We start from the raw sequence: 20,711 nt of genomic DNA, 5'->3' as shown, positions 1-20,711 counted from the left end.
CAGATAGATAAACCGTTTGGGCAGTAAGAAATCCAGTCTTCAGGGACTCTTAGACCAGCATTGCAGCGCGGATTAAGCACGGTGCCGTTGTTGCACCCAATTGCAAGCACGTAAATGCGAGGGCGGCGTAAGCAAACCAAATCAATTTTTTTGACAATACTAACTGACACAAAAAATAAACTCAATTTTGCCGCCCTCCTGATAGTGGCGCCCGGGGCGCCCCCCCCCCCCCCATTGCTACGCCACTGCTGTTCGGTTTTAAACTTTGAAACCCAAGAAATCAGATTCGGCGATCGAACCCGTTACGGGAAAATGGCGGTACGCGCCACTATGACTTAGCTTTAGAATACAAAATAGGATTCTATCAAATTGATTACCGCAATTTTATAGCGGTAGCATGAGTACATCATCTGACAATGTTAATTGTCTAGATACCAGGGTTCTACACGATACTGCATGTTGGCAGATTGATGGACAGAGAGCAAAGACTTAGCAATAGCGCTCCGCTCGTATTATCTAAAATTATTTCGCGGCATTGTCAGAAAAAATAAATCACATTAAACAAGTATAATTCTGGACTATTTTGCGACCTGTCACAAGGTTCTTTGAGAACGAATAGTATAAATGCACCTAGAGTCATTACTGACTCTACACTGTAACGTTTTAAACCGCCTCGGGCGCCGCTATCAGGAGGGCGGCAAAATAGTTTTTTTGGAGTCAGTCAAAAATTGTCTCTTGACCAATAGTTAATGCGATATGAATTTTTGAAAAATGATCAATTTTAATTCTTCTCATATTCAATTTCAACATTTACTATATCGAAAAAAATCTGCTGTAGTTTGAGCGCTGAAGCATGGTTTGGGTGACAGTTCTCAGTTATGTTATGTTTCACTCTTGCCGCGGTTTACAATGATGACTTTAGTATTTCAGGTTCACCATATTTGTGATACAATTAAATCATTAATCACAGTTATTAATTATATTAAACCAACCATAATTTTCTAGTCTACAAATCAAATTGTATTGGAAGAAAAAATAAGGAGTGTTATGCGTATAATGTAACGCCAGAGACATCTTTAGTGATGTGATGTATTGATACGATGATAAGTGATATTTTTATATCGTACCTTTTATTCATCTAAACTCACATCAACGTCGGAAACATCTGAATTGTCACTGAATTCATCATCTGAATCTGTGACTGATATTATTACTGATGACTCAATTAAATTATCAATATGGATATCACGACCAATCAGACATAGTGTCCCGATTTGTCTTATATACGACCTTCGATTTAAATTTAATATTACAATTATATTGATAATAATAAATATAAACCGTTTAAAAAGGGAATGTGTTTTTAGCTGTGAAAAACGTTATCGATAAAAATGATTTGCATAACGTTACATCCTTAGCCATGTGAAACTGATAGATTTCAACGTCATACTGACAACTGTCACCCGCACCATGGCTACAGCGCACAAACTTTTTTATGATCTGACTTTTTTACGTTTTTTATTATTAAAAACAAAATTTCGTTTTCTGGCCTCAAAAAAATCGATATAATTTAAAAAAAAAAGCATTATTTTCGTGACGTCAAAAGGCGGCTAATTGCGACCCCGCCCCGGGCGACGGTGACCCACGCTACGCCACTGGGTATGTGTTTGTTTAGTTATTGCAGCTTCAGGCATAAATAGCTGATATAGTTTTAGCATAATATTTGGTATGAAGGCAGCTGACACCATTCTTTCAGCTTTATCTCGCCCAAGGCAAATTAATATCAACAACCCCAAAAGACAAAGAAATATTATTATCTATCAATATGTTAAATGATTTGGCAGTCACCTTCATAAGGACTATAATTATGTAATATATAAAAATATTTAAAGGCCGAGATAAATAAACATGGTAGTTCTGGTTGGGGTACTTTTCAATGCGCTTTTCGGCGCTACAAATTTGTATGGACCGAAATGGTCTTAAGATTGAGATAGTTTAAACGAACTAAGTCATGATAGCACTAGCTACTAGCTAAGTTTATTGATCTCGACCGAATTAAGTAAGTAAAAAATGCCTACATAATTTTGAGATCCTCTCTATTTGATAGCGCAAAATGCTTGAATATAGCTGCTTCATGAAAACTGGCTACTGATGATTCTAGGCTAGTGTTAGCGAACGGAACGTGTTCTAAAGGCTTCAGAAGAAACTGCATCTAATCTTAGATAACTTTTAAAGATTTAATACAGACCGACGAATTTGTTCTTTATAAGTTGGCACTATTAAACAATCGCGGAAACGCATACGCGAGTGAACGCGTGAACAACCCGGATGCAACTGCACCCCGCCTACCTTCACCAGGCCCTTAGCTGGCCCCCTGTAATTCGGGCCGCGCATGTGCAGCGCCTACTTTGGCACCGATAATTAGGTCCGCGGGACGCATGCGCGAGGTTGCGCGTCAGGGGTGTAGCTAGAGTTGTGTTTGCCAGGGTGGCATGGAACGTCCAAGAAATTTCCACTGTGCTCCAACTCCCTAACTACATAATATAGACACTGCGGTTGCAAAAGAAACAATGGTAAGGTCTGACACTCGAACCCAGATACTAGTTATACGACTGCCTCGTTATAAGTCGACACTAATCATAAAAGTATTTGTTTTACATACATATGATATTGTAAAAAAACTCTTCGACTTTCAATTCATGTCATCTTGGCAAGCAATAATAGCAAAAAAATGGTATTAATCTCGGCTGAAGTAGCTCAAGACCGTCATCAATGGCATTCTAAACATACTACATTATACGAATGCTTATATCACTGTATGGTAAAAAGTAGATATGCAATAATATACCTCATTTAGGCTTTCTAACCTTAATAGTGATGTTCATTGTACTAACATTTTAACGAAAGACACCTTTTCACTTCAGCACATACGTACTGGTTACCTACTTGGACCTAAAGAACGGGATTAAGAAACTTAGTATAAAACTTACCTCTTTAACGCCTTCTGCAACTGCTACGCCTCTGCATCGCGATCAGCAGGTTACAGCTGGCAGTTTTCGGGCCACGGGAGGCATACGCGGGTGTGCGCGACGGGGGTGCGGCTGCAACTGCAGGCTGCATCTCCCCTCGACGCAATGCGGCAAACGCGCCGCGCATGTGCAAGGCTACTCTAATGCGGCACATTTAATGAGGGCTGCGGGACGCATGCGTCAGTTTGCGCGCCGTGGAGGTGGGCCGAACCCCTACCCCTGCCCGGGATGGGCTGCGAGCTATGACATAATATATCACGTGCATTAGTATATTGCATAATAATGATGATATTTGTCACAGAATAGCTGACCCTAAAATAGGAGTGTAGATGAAGAATTAAATATTTTCTGAAATTATACGTTATCATTCTTGCAATCTCTAAAACCTGTCCCTTTCTAACACCTATCCCCAAACAGCAAAAGCATCGGCATGACGGTCTTAGGAATCGAACCTAAGTAGAAGTAAGAAGGTATACAGCCACGCGATCACTGAGGCGTTATTAACGTAATAACGACTAACTTCGTTCACACAAACAGGCACAAAATCGCCATAAGAGAAAACGCAATACTCCGAGTATAAGATTAAAGAGAATCCTTTTAAAACATCACAAGCCCTAATCGCATCCAATGTCCTAAGAAGCAAATTAAAAAGTATTGCACTAAGTAACCCAGAAGATATCAGTTTCATAAAGCCTCATCAACCTAAAAATAAGCGTTACCTATGTGTTCACTTTTCTGATATCTAAAAAACGCTAAATAAATAAGCCACGCGTGGGCATTACGCGTAGCGTTTACATTATAGCTTAGGCGGCAGCTGGCTATACTTAACTTTTGGTTTGAACGCGGCTTAGGTTCATAATTAAAACGTCACCTTATTATTGAGTATCACTTCACAAACACTGCTACATTAAATAATGAAAAAGCCCTCGGAATACTAGCACCACAATTAAATCACTACTCTTTCATTAAAAAATCTATAAAATTTGAACAGCCTATCCTAAACAAAAAATTACCATATCAGAATTGCGTAGTAATATTTTAAAGATTACTTTGAAAACCAACGTAATTTTAATTTCATATAAATGTTAAATGAACTCTTTGAATATGGAATACGAAATGCCAATTAATTTTAATGTCATGAAACATACTGAACAAGCTCCTAACCATTCAAATCCGTTCCCCCTCTATTTTGTATTCAGCTATTTATACCACTTGAATCAATTTCAATTAACTGAACGAAATAATAAAACTTAAGAAGAGCGTAAAAAGTTTCCAGACATAAGTAGGGTGAGGTGGACGCTCGCGGGAGGACGCTGCACACTGGGGCAAGCTATATGGAAGCAATACCCAAAATGTTAGTAGTGTAATAAACTTAATGATTAACCTTTATTCTTCTTCTAACATCTCAATAACCTCCGGATCGAAGGGTTTTCGTTTCATTTTAGGCACTTTGCGCATCAGGCTTAAGATGGGGTCTGAGGATATGAACAAGCGATTCATGATGTCTATGAGATTTTCAGTTCTGGATGTTTTTCGACTAAAACGTTCTCGGTACGTTTTAAAATCCTTATTTCTAGACTCCTGGGCTTCTTCACTGAGTTGACCAATCGGCAACAAAGCTTGGGTAACAATTTCAGGGCCATGTATTAAAAGTTTGTGGACTGTAGGTGTCATTGGCATCCATGGATACAGACTTACGTAAAGAGAAGCAGTTTCATGACAAAATGTTTGAAACTTGTGTGAATTTATTTTAAACCCACTTGATATCGTTTGCAATATTATGTAGAATCGTTTTATAAGCTGCGAATCAATCTGTGTTATCGCGGCTGACTTTTCAAAGTTTTGGAAGAAAATACGTGCCACATTCCCGTCATTGCTGTTGCCAAAGCCAGGTTTTGGTTTGTCTACAATAAGGGATAGTTGTTTTCTAAACTCAGTCTGAATTCGTTTTTTATTTTGTTCTACTGTCTCTTTGTTTTCTTTATTCACACGCCACTCCTGAATGGGTAATTTATAAGAAAGGTGCAAAAAAAATTCAAACAATCGTATCCAGCAATGTAAGACTGATAAACCAAACGATATGAAATCATTTTTGACGGGTTTTTGCAGAACAGTATTTAAATTATTAAATTCTTTAGAGGTGGCATTACATAAATAACACTTCAATGTAGATTTCGTATCTGAGAGGGCATTACATAATTTACCATCCACCATTGTAAAAATAGCCTTATGCACAACTTCATATACATTCTCATTCACTTTAATCTTTGTTGGTGACAAATTTTCAACTTGTTGATCAATGTCTTGTTTTTTTGCTTTGACTAATTCATCAGTTTCTTTACGATACTGGAGACTTATCGGCCGACAAAATCGTGATGAAGAAGGCTTTGGATTTTGCCACAAAACAACTGTGCTATCATTTTTCTCATACGAAAGTCTTAATGGAACGAGACTACTTAAAAACATATATTTGTCGTCAGCAGTCTCCGAAATAAACTTTTGTTTGTATTGGGTATGACTGGAGCTTCCGTCAAAACCCCATTTCGTATGCAATACAATTTTATCCGAAGAGCTTATTGACTGCGTAAGAAGAACACTTTTTTGTGAATGTATCAGACGAGTGGCAGTGTGATCAAGCAACGACTGAAGGGGCACGACAGCTTCAGTTTCTGTAACCTGAACGTCTTTCGGATAGCAAAGAGCCTTTTCTGCCTGCACCAACTTGTAAGATGGAAAAATATCTTTAGCGTAGTTTCTGATAATTTCATATTGTTTACGAGATAGTTGAGCCTCAATTAGTAATGAAAGTGCTTCCCGCGGTGATATTTTCTTGACCTTTATTTCGGTAGATATGTCAAAACAGTCTTTTGCGTATTTGGGACATACTGACATTTTTTTAATAACTTGTGCTTCTGTGGTTCTACCTGAGGACCTTAGCTTCATTTGTGCTGCATAAGTTAAAAAATCTGCATCCATCTCAGCACGCAGACTAGATGTTTTTCTGCGTTTTGAATTTTCGCTAGAGTCACTAAAATTTGAAGTGGGCCTTCCTGAGTTTATGACTACAAAACGTGTAAATTTACAACTTCCATCCAACCAAGTCTTTTCATTAGCGAATAGTCTTTCTCTATGTTTACCGTGTAGTAACCATTTCGTGTTAAATTGTCGCTTGAAGTTACGCAGTTGTAAAGTTAAATCTGTACGAGATTGCGTAGGACAATTCGTTTGGGAAGCAACAAAATCTATTATTTCTTTAAATTTACTATCAAATGATTTATATTTACTCTTAAAAAATACTTCTACTAAAGTTTTTCTACTGATAATGACGTTTTTCGACATATCTGAAAATAATTAAAAAAATACTTATGCGCCTGTTATAGCATTGAAAGCAATATTTTGAATTTGCGCAAAGTTCTTTCACTATTGCGTTTGGTTTCTTAAAAATGAAGGTTTGTATTATACATAACACTAATTCATTTCAAAAGAACTTCGCGCAAAATTAAAATATCATTACTTTAATTATAAAATACAATAAAATAAATATATTGTTATTTACTAATATTATATAATACTTTTGCCCTATTTGACTTTTATTTATAATAGTACTGACCTTGATCTTCACTGGACATATTTTAGTTTTTGGATAACTTCAATAACAGTGAAGTTATGTACACTTGAATCACGCAGACGAAATAGTGCAAATGCAACAACTATCAATTCTATCAACTTTGTGGCAATATATTAGCGAACTGATAACCTTTGGATGGATAATATCAATGCTATGTGATGCGAAATATATCGAACTTTGATGTTTTGTCATAAGTTTCTTGAAATACCCTCATTTTAGAAATTCAATTTTGGGCATCGCCTTCATACAGCTTGCCCCAGTGTGCGCTGGCGGGAGATCGCGGAGGGTGGCACAAAGGTGAGCGCGCAGGAGAGCGTGGGGGTAGTGAGGGGGTGGGTGTGGGTGCTGGAGTGCGGGAGTCCGGAGAAGGCGTACGGGAGGGTGCAGGGGCGGCGGTAAGGAAGGGTGCGGGGCAGGGTGGAGTGGCGGAGGTAGGGGGGAACGCGGGGAAGAACGCGGCGCGTGGGCGGAGTCTAGCCTAACAGGGGTCGCGACGCCGCGGGGCGCCGGCTATCGATCGCCGACCCCGATGGCTACTCTAATTTAACCCGCAACAACGGAATGTTTAAAAAAACGTGGGGCAAGTATTAAAGAACAATAAAGTTTAGTAATCGGTCCAGAAATTATCACATAAAAACATTTCAAATAGTAAAGGCACAGTTTTAAAATATAGCAATGTCATAAACGTACTTTTGCTATATTTTGATTAAAATCAATATTTGTTACACAGGTCAATTTATCAATAATAATAATAATCTGTATACATAGTTTTAAAACATTTATTAACTAAACAATATAATCATGCATAACAATACAATCTACAATTGAAAACATTTACTAAAATAAAAAAAAACAGATATCTAAATTACACATAGTTTCTAAAACAACTAACAGTTCTTACAACAACCTACTATCAGACATATTTAAGGGAAAATATATATTATTTTGGAAAATAATATAGGAGGAGCTGCGATATAATATAAAGACAGTATTGTATTCTTTTTATTTTTTTTAATTATCATCTTTTACATTTAATAAAATACAAAATCATTAAAATTCACATTACAATCTAAAAATGTTAAAATTTTGAAAACCCCATTGTATTAAACAATCTTGAACAAATCAAAATATGAAAGACAGAAATTGACAAGATATACTTATATATTTTTTCACAAAAATTCTGAAATCCAAATTACTGAAGCAACATTTTAGGCCCAATTTCCAAAATTAATTTTTAGTTTTTATGTTAGTGAATCACATTTAATTCATACAATAATATAAATACATAATGAATACACATAAGGAGAATATGAGTATATATGGGTATGACAGAAAGATGAAGCCATCCAGAGCGGGGATAAGCAGCGGGATGGTACGGACAGAAATACTGGTCAACATTAGAAAGGTGAGCCACACAAACAGGGACCTGATTCTGCTAAATGTGTTATAAGTTGGCCAAACTGCATTTATACATTTATATTTTATATTTAAATATTACATCCATAATTAAATATGTTATATAAGCTTTATATGAAATAAGCAATACCTAGAAGCGCCCGGCCAGGTCAGCTCAGTAGTACTGCTTTGCAAAAATGTTGAGGTGTATAGTCTTCAGGTTATCACTGGTAACTACACATAGCTTAAGACACAACTTGACTCTTCTTTTTCCCAAACCCAAATGGACCCAGTATCTGAACCACTAATACAAAATGGCCGATTGCGCAATATGCGCACAGCGCGCGCTTTTACTGAGCTAGGTCGGAATAATCTAGAAAACAGCGCACGCATGCGCCCTCAAGATATGCGCCATTCTTTTGGATCAGTGTAAATAATTCTATAGCCTTCATTTACTTGACATTTTTAAACTTAATGAATTTATGAGAATGAAATTTAATATGAATTCATGCAAAGCTCACAACACACACACAGTTTAACCACATATTAACAGAATCAGGTATAGAAACATTGAACATATAGACAACAGCAGGATGCTCGTCTCTGTAGAACTAAACACACATGTTTTCAGAACATTCTAGGGTACAACAGGGCAGGGTGGAGACACCGACACCAAGAAACCTAGGAAAATGCACACATTAAACCTAGAAGGAAGAGAGGGTCACCATCTTGAAGTATCATGTCTTCATATTAATAAGATCTATAAAATAAATTTAGTATGGGGTAAAATACAAATATTAAATATATTAAATTATTTACAAAATATCTAGTTATTTAATCTGCATATTTCTATGGGTTATTTGCTTGTATTTGTAAGCAACTACACCCAATCTAGATAAAGCAGCTCGGGTACAGAGTTAATGTGTGCCACTTGTGTTATTATTAATTTAAATAACTGTCATTGAAATTAAAGGGCATAGAAATATTATGAGAATTTAAAACATTCAATTTTCCAGTTTAAATTATTAAAGGTTTAAGAGAAAAAAAGAATTTGAAGTTATGTGTCAAGCAGTTTCACCGAGCTTTCTCTGACCACATCTACTATAGAAAATATTAATAATTATAAACTATGTAAGCAGTATATTACTATAAATATAATATAGGACTAAGAGACACAGATGGCAACCCTAAGAGTTAAGGGGGTTAAGGCAAGCTAACGTGCCGGAACAAAAAGTGCCACAAAATGAATATAGCTCGCTTGTACGAGCTCACCTTTCAAGCTCAGCTCAGGGTCCGTAAACACCTGCGGTCTATCCTGCGGTCCCTGCATTAGGACACATATAAAGCACTACTCAACGATGTCCCTCACAAAATTCTGAAAAACAAACGCGTTAATTTCCATGCAAGCGTTCACTTAATCAATGTAGTTAGAAAGCGTTAGTAATAAAATCAATGCTTACATGCCGCCGCCCGGGTTCCCATATTTATAAGCTGGATCTTGAAACTGCCCTGCATTGGAGCGCCGGCTGGAATGGGCCGCTCACCAAACTGCACTCGAATCGATACCGGTGGCCTGCCCGCGACTGCAGGGGCCGTCACCAGGGGCGCTGGCAAGGGGTGGCTCGACAGAGACAAAGCTAGACCAATATAAAGGTCTAGATTCCCTGTTCTCTTCAGGCAATTGATTATCGATCGGTTCGTAGCGGCCCGCGCATGGGTATTTCACGTCAACTGTGTTATTGTTATGTCAAGATAGTTAGTACGTCATATAGGTAATGTCCGGTCTAGATAAGGGTAGGTTTTGCGTCCGGTATCAGTTTAGTACTTATTTCTTTCATATTAGTAGCAATCTTTTGTAACAAATGGATTATTATACATCAAATCACCACAAAATAATATCTTGATACATTTACAGGTTATATTATCATTTCAATAAGCAAACACAAGTATTAACACTGAACTTACTTACTTTAAATAAAGTTAGTTTAAATAAACTAAGAAACTAACACACTTTTACATTATTTGTCACTGTTTTAAACATTATTTCATAAATATCACGCACAAAGACTTGATTTAAGTTCCTTATTTGACTCCCTAGTACTCCCTACTGAGAATGAAGCTGCGCGATTCCCGATGGCGGGAATATTTAAAAACGTGAGGGGAGGTCACGTTTCGTTTGCGTAGCTTACGAAATAATAAAAGCGTGTTGCGATGTGGTGAAATCAAAAACGAAATTATTGTTACTTGCGGACTACTTCGGTCCCTGTGTATTGTTCTGTAAATTATATATTTTACAACTTATTTATGTGCAAGTAACTTGATGTTATTTTTTTGATAGAATTGTAACATCTAGTACCTATATCTGAGATACGAAGTCATGATAGTGTTTTTTTGTCAAGATAAATATTAGGTTACTTACTGTATAAAGTACTTGAATAATGTTAACGACTATTTTTTTTAAGCGACTTCAAAAAAAGGTGATTCTCAGTTTGATTGTTTGTTCGCTTTAAATTCAATTGAAAGTCGTACTGACTTTCAATGAATATTCAGTTATCTTCATAGCAACTGAAGAGGTAGGTCAGAAAACAACATTTTAAATTGAAAAATACTTTTATTGACACGATTAATATCACAATATGATCTATAATACAATGTAATACCTACAATCACAGTGTCCAGTGCTTTTCGCATCAAACAATATAAAATGCTCCTACAAGACTCCATTCAGCTACAGTTTTAAATATTTAAGAGATATAGGTATGTATTGATATAATGTTAGATTAAACTCAGATTTATGTAATAATAATAATATGGCTAAATGCAAAAAAGAAAATCATTTTTAAAATTAAATAGACTTATTCGGGACCAGCCCTTATATTGGAATGTTTTGCAATACAACTGTGCATGAATAAAGCCCTTGACTCAATCCCCTAATTCTACACCCTAATTACACCAAATGTACAACAACAAACTTTATAGTAATAATTACTCTAAGTAAAATGTATGTCAGTGTAATAGCGGGTTTTCTAGGTAAAACAAAATAAATATCACCACACAATAAGAATTTAAGTCCGCGTTGAAGCCGAGCTCTATAGTGGTACAATACACACTATGGTTTATTGACTTGTGTACAGTGGCATTGAAAGTAAACGACAGCCATTATATCATCAACGGTCCATCGCGCCGGACAACGCTTGCTGTAACACAAGCTGCTGGGCGTTTATCAGTTTCTTTAATTCCCTTACTTCCTGAGTCAGTTGCCTGACGTTTTCCGATGTCTCGTCCAGTCGTGCCTGGAGGCTGCCCAGCCCTGACGAGTAGCCATACTCTCTGTACCCCGAGTCGTTATTGTTCTCGTACTTCTTGAAACACGAATACGCACCAGTTGTAGATCCACTTGATGAAATTGTGTGTCCGTACTGTTTCCTCATTTTTGCGATGTCGTAAGCGGCCATCATTATATCTCGCGGTAGACGTTTTTCGCTCGGATTTAAAGGTTTCACGCTCAAGACGACGCGGTACGCTTGGGGGGATACCAGTGCAGACGAATGCAAGATTTTCAACAGGCATTTTGGTAGGTAACCGTTAAACAAGGCCAGCTCCATGTACGATATCAATTTAGTCTGTCTGACCAGCTTTGATAGACCTGCGGTTTTTCTCAATCCTTGTATGTCGTGAACAGCTATACCAACCAACAGGTTCATAAGGACAACAGTCACGAACATTAAAAATAGAACATAAGTGATTTGTGCTGAGAATTCTAGAAGGACAGGAGGGTCGTTTCCATCTGGCTCGTTTAGTAACAAATCCAAATTTAGTTCACCTATCATCATGGTTAGGACAGTTATAAAACCCATGAAAGGGTTTGCGAATGAGGAAGAGTCGGGGAATATAACGCAGAAACTTATAGTGAACCCGATTAGTATACAGGAGTATGCCATTAGTAGCTTAGCGAACTCTTTCTGAACCTTCTGATACATGGCGACGTAGGTCCCGAACACGGGCAGCTGGCCGATCATCATCATGAGGTTGGTCCAGCCGGCGAGCACTGCAAACGCGCCTACGTGGTTCTGCCAAGTGTACGTTATGTTGGTGTAGATATACGATATCAGAAACACGCTCACGATCACGAACCATTCGATAATATTCTCAGATTGCATCAAATATTGTTTAACAGTTGAGTAGCCTGCTATACCGTAGACTTTCCTAAATATCTCAAATATCGTTATGCCGGCTAACACCCACCACTGCATTTCTATTACAAATGGGTTCTTTCTCAACAAATCTCCAAGGATGGACTGTTTTTGACACAATTCCTGCTCTTGTATAGTTTCCTCCATATCCTTACTTCCGTTATAACAATTATGCGCCAGGGCAGTCAATACATACAATGTTAGACATAAAACAAATATAAAACTTAGAAATAGTCTGGCGACATAATATTTACGTATCTTCTCCCATTTAATGTACAAGAAGGCGGAACAAAGTGGGTGAAGGAGGACCTCCTTCTGTCCCTCGTCGACGAACGTGTTCAGATAGCTTATTTCTCGGGGGTAGCAGTGGTGCAGGATGCTACGGAAGTCTAGCTCTAGCTCTACCTCTCTATTGCTAGTCTGCGAGTGACGCAGCGTGATCGCACAATCCAATTTTCTAGTTACCATCGCCAATGATGCCGGCGTTTTTCTAGCAATAACATTGAGTGCCGAGTTTCCTTTTTTAGACCTCGTAGTGACGTCAGCACCGTGGTAGATTAATGTCTCCACGCACGCTGACAGCCCGTCGAGGGCCGCCAGATGCAGCGGAGTGAAACCATATTCATCTTTTTGATTTACGTTCGCTCCCCAGCTTATAAGTGTTTCAATGATATCGCAAGCGCTGTCAGATTTGCCAATAGCGGCGTGTAGAGGGGTTCGCATGTCGAAGTCGTTGGCATTTGGCTCGGCGTTTCCTTTTCTTAACAAAGACTCGACGCATTCTAAGCTCGATGATCGTGCTCCCAGATGTAAGGCAGTGAACCCTCGATGATTTTTCAGACTGGCATCAGCTCCTTTAGATAGCAACAGATCAACACAATCCACGAAACCACCGTCTGCAGCCAGGTGTAGGGCAGTAGACTCCCTGTCGCCCACTCTTGTCCTGACGTTGGGGTCAGCGCCGGGCGTCTCCAGCAGGATCGTGAGACACTGGAACATTCCCAGATCGGCGGCCAGATGTATAGCGTTAGTGCCGCCCGGCTCGATTTGATTAACGTCGACACCGTGGGATATAAACAACTTAAGACATTCCACGGAATTAGCTCGCACCGCACAATGGAGCAGGCCACCTTCACAGTTGACATATTTGACGGCGGTGTGTACCGATGCACCGCGACTGATTAACAAATTAGCCACTTGCACTGAGTTACCAAACGCGGCACAATGAAGGGGGGCGAAGCATCTCGGCATGTAGTTAGGGTCGGAGCCACATGATAACAGGAAATTAGCACATTCAGTAGAGCCACTGAAGGCTGCTACGTGTAGAGGCGATAAACCCAAGGCGTCAAAATATAGAGGGTCAGCGCCGACCTCGATCAGCGGTTGCAGGAAGTTAGCTAGTTTCAGGAAGGCGGCCCAGAACAGACAGACGTTCCTCTCGGCCTCGGAGGCCGCCGAGAAAGTGGTAGCGGCGGATTCTGCGGTAATGACCCCCGTCTCTATCTCGTCCAGTAATCGCAGACGTCCGCCGACGGCGCGCATCTGCTCGTGCGCGCTCTGACGTAACGAGTCGTCGCAGATGTGCGCAGTTAGGTCCAGGGGAGGCTCCTCGAAGCTGTCGTACATGTTGGGCGCGCTCTCGGCGGGCGGCGAGGAGCCGGCGTTGACGTACTCGAGGTGCGCCATGGAGGGGTAGGCGCGCTCCAGCGACTCCTCGTCCAGCGGCGCGGCGCGCGCGGGCGCCTCGCGCGGCCGCGCCATGTCGCCGGCCGGGCGGCGGCGCGGGAACCAGCGCGCGGGCAGCAGGCGGCGCGTGGCGGGCATGCGGCTGGCGGCGCGGCACTGAGCGCCGAACACGGCTATTATGCGCCAATTGTGACCGCACATGAATCGCAGCCACCTTTTTGCTGTAAGGCTGATTGCAGACTCGAATATGTTGTGTTGGGAAACGATCGCTTGATGATATTTTTTAGAAAATACCTTCTGTACCTTGCACCATAATTTCCAACATCACGTGCTAAAAAAATAAAAATCATGCGCTTGCGCATGCGAACATTTGAAATTCGATAAAGTTGCTTGCATCCTTGGCAAAATTCATATCTTTATTTGCGTTCCATACTTAATGTCAGTTTTACAGATCTTATATTAGGCTTATAGCTAGGTACAATTATGGACCCAGTAGGGCACAGCAAAAAGTATTAAATTCAAATACAAAATGAAATTAATTATTACAAAAAAAATTAACAACAAGTATGAATTATACATTATACATTTTTCATTATAATTATTTTCTTGAATTAAATATTATATTAAAAGAAATTATTCATCAAAACAAATCCATTTTTTTTTCTCTGATTAAATTAAATTTAATTTATAATTTGCTCTCACAGAGAAACATAACTAACATGTTGGAAAAGGTTTGTTCATCTTCCCACATCAGAGGGGTACAAACAACATACATATCTATGCATCTAAACACCAGCATCGCCAGCCATCGGCCGACGTGCAGCCTACCTACAGGACAGCAACAATGCTCCGACAAATGTGTGTATTTACTAACATTTCCCGCGGTGATATCACTGTGACCACGGCATCATATCTGGCATCTCGCAAGATCTCGGTCATTACCGCAACTAACAAAAACGTGTCATAATGCTCCATTAAAAATTATAGGACGCCATTGCTATAAACTGCTGTTCACGAAGATAAGTGACTCAGTTCAAAAAATTGACTTAAATGAATGGTTCATCTTTATCCTTGTATTTCTCGGTACACTGCTGTTTGTGTTGGATAGCTGTGGGGGAATCAGGAAGCACGTGGTGCTGCAATGTGTCTGTCTTATTAAGAGTCTCTCCTGTATAAGGGGATTAAGTTTCTTCTGTAAATTTTATGACGAAGGCTTTGATGACTTAGTAAACCACATATCCTTGCATCCTGGATATTCAGCAACGTTTATCAACGAAAATCTACAAATAATTATCAATCCAGTAAAATACTAAGTTGCTGTGAGAACGGAAGTAATCAGTGCTACCCATAAACAATGGACGATCAACTTTATGTAGGTACATTCTGCGGTATTGTTATACTAGCTGCGCCTCGTAGCGTTGCCCGCGTATAAACGAAGCTTAGTGGGTACCCAATTGGGCCTTGCTTATTCAGGGGAGCCTACACCTTAGATAAACAAACGTTATAAAACTAAATTTCATCAAAATTGATCCAGCCATTCGTGTGAAAGATATACTTATGTAACATATCCGCGGTGAAAGACCACAATACATGCAAAATACAATTTGCAATATAAGTAAAGAGAAAACTCCGCGTGATACGCCGAAACTATATGAAATACAAGTATTGTTTTTGATCAAAGAATCTTGTATTGTCTACGAAAATAATACTTAGATACCTAAACATTAGGATGCTGGTATGCTAACATGACCACATGACCACTGTTGAATATCGTACAATAACCATATCCAATACGAAAGCATAACATAAACATGCAACTATCGTAACATAGAACTGAGATACCTCTGACGTTTTACAATAGATCTGACGTCCGCCTCATTATATAAACTTCCTTTAATCTAGAATAAAACAATTCAATTGTTTTGACTTAAGAAAGTAAGTACCTAATTAGCTATCTTACTTAAAATGCAACAATCCCATAATTCAAATCATAATTTTATATTAGGCAACCCTAGTTTGCAATATCGTAACAAATTAGTTTTTTAGCAAATTCGATTACGGTTCACAATTTGTTAGTGGACAGGATTTCCAGTAGAATAATCACATACAATAGAAAACCATGAAAACATGTATGGCGTGACCGATGGATGAGAACGAAGCATGGTCATCCCATGACAATTTGGTACAAAGTACACTTGTGACACGTGGACACGGGATGTAACAAAACGCAAATAGGTATTTGCGAAAAAAGTTAAACTAACTAAAATAAACATATCAATATTCGGGATAAGTCTATAATATGTAATAATAATTATACTAATTTGTTATAGCTACCATCAACCACAAGAAATGAAGAATAAATACCCCTAAGAAAGTATCTGCGAAAAGCCCTCATGTCCTACATAATTATAAATAATTGTACTTACCTAACTCAATTTAAACTCCGTGTTTAATATATTCCTACACAAAATATTTTAAAAATGTAAATGGCTAATAATTCTGAATTTATTATAAGATAATTGAAGTTTCATAAAAATCTATGAGAGGGTAGGTACTACTTACAATTGATTATTCATTTTAAATTATAAATGGCAAGATTCTCCCTACTTAAAATGTGACCTCTGCATTGCCTATTGTCGCATAATTGTAATATTATTCTAAGATTTCTCAACGTACACTATGTTACCATACAATAGTTTTCCCTCTGCCTAATAAAACAATTAGATTTAAAATCCAAAAAAGTGTGCAAGTATCTTTTGCTGCGAAGGCGCGGCGGAGTCAATGGATATTTATCTAATTAACCTTAGATCCCTGCTCCATGATCCATATAATTGACAGCTGATAAATGTATTGACATACTTGGATTCGCATAGTAACACTGAATGTGGTATAATCCTTGCAAAGATAGTTGCTGGTCATATCTATAAGTTTACCTCGAAATAATTCCTCTTTCTCTGCTTTTGGCTTAAGATACCAGCATTTGTAACTCCTTTTTTGTATTTTATCAGACTTATCAGCCAAGCTTCAGTAATAGGTACGATATTTTATCTCGACAGTCAAACCTCACATTATAAACAAGTATTGAAAACACGTTTACATCCAGACATCATTGAAAATAAAGCCGTTACTTTGTGCCCCTCACAACTCTTTGCAAAAAAATTGTAATACCCCTTTAATCTGAGCATCTGAATGAATTCAAATACTAAGGTATATTATTACCATGTTTTCAAATGTCCATCAAGATTATAATCATGGTCAGTTGCACCGTGTGAATTGAAATGAAATGTATTCACAGATATCTAGACAATCCCTACAGCAGCTGGGTCCAGCCATTGATGTTCGCAAATTAGACTGACTCATTGGGGAGAGTAAGTTGGGGTGCTTTGTTTACAAAAGGGGCCGGTTTGGACGTTGCCAGACTGATGTCGGCGAATCTCAAGTTTAAAACTTTGTTAAAATTCGATAATTTGCATGTTTCAATAGTCTGTCTCGCTTTTTGCCATTATTTAGTACCACTACGTATTTCCTATAATGAAAAAGTGTAATTTCTATATTTCAGTTTATAGGACTTCAAATAAATCTTGTAATTTTATGTATCTTAGTCGTTAAAATGAAACTACTTTTACGGATTTTATAGCGGTTTAATTTTAGATTTTGGTTCGAAGTCCGAAACGTCGGAACCGAAAATCCGTAAAAATAGTTTCATTTCAATGCCTAACATTCGCGTAAACCTAAGAAACCACTATCTTAGTTGTCTTGTGCCTTAGAAATGAATCTATATTCATGTATTTGCTACATGAAAACAAAAATCTATAGGTAAAAACGAAAATAATAAAACAAAAAAGCAAATATAATTAAAATATTTAATGTTATACAATTTGCGGCTTATACACATAGATAATGTACATATAGTTAACATAATTACAACAAGGGAGTGCAACCACGACGCTTTAGATATACGGAGATATAATCATCTGCAGACGACAATATAGATACACGATGTTACGCGAGCTCTTGTCCCGTGCCTCACTAACAATATTGCATTGTTCTTTTGTGGATCCGATCGGGACTCAAGTTAATTAGTTTTTTATGCAAAATAGCTTAAAATCTACATAAATAATTGTAGAATTAATCACCTTTTGCACACATTTTCTTATGATGTTTGTTATAATAGAGATTGAGGTTTGTTTGTAGTAATTAAGCCATTTTGCATTTAATGAAACGATTATAATATTTTATTAACCATAAACATTTTTGGATGGATTATGTTATTCATTTAAACTAGAATAATAACTATTAAAGCTAACCATTAAAACATACTAAAGTATAAATTAAAATCTATTTACAAAATATTACAGAAGATTTTTCATAACACAATTTTAAACTCGTTTTATTAGTATAAAAAAAAACATAACTCAATGGTATCTTAAATTATTGTTTCTGTGATTATGTACTTGTGGATACAAGACAATTGGCATGGCACAAAATAGTCCGAAATTAAAATGTAACAATATATGTAATACTTCTACCGGGTCGAGAGTAACATGGTGAAGGTTGTAACTAAAGATGGCGTGAGTAACAAAAGCGTGCAGTAGCCGACTCAGAACTGCGCTGAGTCGCTTAGACGTTTTGGAGGTGTGCATACACATACTGACAGACAGCGTGGTAGGTGACTATCACGCTTATGTCAGTAGCTCGCTTTAGTAAATACAGTCGTCCACAGAAGTCACTCACCAATATTACTGTTGAAATAATAATGGCTAGTAACTTCTATTGACAAGTGTACGTAATAATATTTGCATTATTATTGTATAAAAGAAATAAAGTTCTATTTTCTATTTGTTACATATCTCTTTTCTCCCATACGATTATTTGGCCATTAAAAAACATACTTAAAACGACTCTATAGACACTCATTATTAGATTGTGTATAAAAATGTACAGTCAAATTCAAAAGTACTTAACACTTTTGATGTTGATTGTACTATGAAATTCCACCAAGTTTAAACTTAAATGAGATGAAGATACAATGATATTTAATGATAGCTGTACATTATAATAGATATAGTGATAGCAACGATTAACAATACGATCAGTATAAAGTATTAAATGGATCACACTTCAAGTCTTTGGACCAGCCCAAGTTATGTACTCTAGGTTATAAACACCGATTCGTGATAACATTCACAGCTTCATTTAGTTCAGAGATTTATCACTTGTAAACGCCACTTCAGTTTTTTGGGTGCAAATTGGAACACTTTTCATAATTTGATATTTTATATCACTAGATGGCGGTGTTGTTTTCAATTGGAGCATATTGTTGAGTGGAAACAAATATATTTATGCTTATTATGAGAACTTTTGTAATAGTATGTTTTGTGTTGAGATTTAAATATCTTACTAGCTGTCTATTATTTAATTTACGTTTTTGAGACAGTTTTCTGTTTTGTTAATATATTTTGACTGATGTTCATGAATTTATTGATAATTTCCTTTATAGACACTTAAGTTATTTATCACTGTTATATCAGATTCTATCATAAATCTTTTTTTTAAAGCAAGTGAATCTCTAATTCTTATTAAACATACATATCTCAACACAGATCTGTACTCAAGAGGTATCATTTGGTCATCTGACTGGCTTCCTTTGAATGAAGTATCTCATAAGATAAATATATGTATGAGTGTCCCCTCAACAAGCGTGTCCCCGCGGCCGCGCTCAGACGGCGGAGTACTTCCTGCCGTCCTCGGAGGAGTAGCAGTGCTGGCAGTGCAGGCGGGCGGCCCGCACGCGCACGTCGGCGCCCGCGCGGCCGCGCTCAGACGGCGGAGTACTTCCTGCCGTCCTCGGAGGAGTAGCAGTGCTGGCAGTGCAGGCGGGCGGCCCGCACGCGCACGTCGGCGCCCGCGCGGCCGCGCTCAGACGGCGGAGTACTTCCTGCCGTCCTCGGAGGAGTAGCAGTGCTGGCAGTGCAGGCGGGCGGCCCGCACGCGCACGTCGGCGCCCGCGCGGCCGCGCTCAGACGGCGGAGTACTTCCTGCCGTCCTCGGAGGAGTAGCAGTGCTGGCAGTGCAGGCGGGCGGCCCGCACGCGCACGTCGGCGCCCGCGCGGCCGCGCTCAGACGGCGGAGTACTTCCTGCCGTCCTCGGAGGAGTAGCAGTGCTGGCAGTGCAGGCGGGCGGCCCGCACGCGCACGTCGGCGCCCGCGCGGCCGCGCTCAGACGGCGGAGTACTTCCTGCCGTCCTCGGAGGAGTAGCAGTGCTGGCAGTGCAGGCGGGCGGCCCGCACGCGCACGTCGGCGCCCGCGCGGCCGCGCTCAGACGGCGGAGTACTTCCTGCCGTCCTCGGAGGAGTAGCAGTGCTGGCAGTGCAGGCGGGCGGCCCGCACGCGCACGTCGGCGCCCGCGCGGCCGTCGCCCAGCGCCGCGCCGCACAGCGCGCACGTGAAGCACCACACGTGGTAGCACAGCGACAGCGACTCGATGATCATGGCCGCGCCGCGACCTGACACACGCAAGCACTGCCTCTTAGCAGGGATACATAATCATTGTGACCTAACCCTAACCTAACCGAAGCTCGTAAATGTATGTCCATTGGTTATGGTAAATTGTGTAAATGGTGTACAATATTATACTATTGTAGTACTGCGTTTTTGATTCATTACTAAATTTAATATTTACATTTTTAAAACTGTATTACACTTAATATCGATATAAAATAAACAATATACATAATCTACCGAGCGTTAAAATAAACATCCTCATCCCTGCCAAAGTC

At 39.0% G+C, this 20,711-nt stretch overlaps 3 protein-coding genes across 3 annotated transcripts in view; all 3 read right to left on the bottom strand.

Annotated features, from left to right (window-relative positions):
* Window positions 1–4,415: 4,415 nt before the first annotated feature.
* LOC113499607 lies at window positions 4,416–6,917 on the bottom strand. The gene is made up of 2 exons (XM_026880123.1): window positions 6,640–6,917; window positions 4,416–6,370 (listed from the first exon to the last, which is right to left on the bottom strand). The coding sequence occupies exons 1-2, from the start codon at window positions 6,656–6,658 to the stop codon at window positions 4,416–4,418; spliced, it is 1,974 nt and encodes a 657-aa protein (XP_026735924.1). The 5' UTR covers window positions 6,659–6,917.
* Window positions 6,918–10,643: 3,726 nt separating this feature from the next.
* LOC113499509 (transient receptor potential channel pyrexia) lies at window positions 10,644–14,011 on the bottom strand. Its single transcript, XM_026880009.1, has one exon. The coding sequence runs from the start codon at window positions 14,004–14,006 to the stop codon at window positions 11,220–11,222; it is 2,787 nt and encodes a 928-aa protein (XP_026735810.1). The 5' UTR covers window positions 14,007–14,011; the 3' UTR covers window positions 10,644–11,219.
* A 3,765-nt stretch (window positions 14,012–17,776) lies between these two features.
* The window catches only part of LOC113499606 (LIM domain only protein 7), a gene marked incomplete at its 5' end in the record, with an annotated part of 46,423 nt that continues 43,488 nt past the window's right edge, over window positions 17,777–20,711 (bottom strand). Inside the window, one exon of the mRNA XM_026880122.1 lies at window positions 17,777–20,438. Coding sequence (XP_026735923.1) covers window positions 20,251–20,438 — 188 coding nt within the window. The remainder of the gene's footprint in view (window positions 20,439–20,711) is intronic.

The sequence above is a fragment of the Trichoplusia ni genome, chromosome 12 (genome assembly GCF_003590095.1).
Source record: "Trichoplusia ni isolate ovarian cell line Hi5 chromosome 12, tn1, whole genome shotgun sequence".
Classification (NCBI taxonomy): domain Eukaryota; kingdom Metazoa; phylum Arthropoda; class Insecta; order Lepidoptera; family Noctuidae; genus Trichoplusia; species Trichoplusia ni.
The sequence above is the reverse complement of the archived record's forward strand: the minus strand, read 5'-3'. Positions and strand labels throughout refer to the sequence as shown.

Bases quoted from the DNA above. Each gene is read 5' to 3' on its own strand.
- LOC113499509 (XM_026880009.1), bottom strand. From the start codon at position 14,006: ATGGCGCGGCCGCGCGAGGCGCCCGCGCGCGCCGCGCCGCTGGACGAG.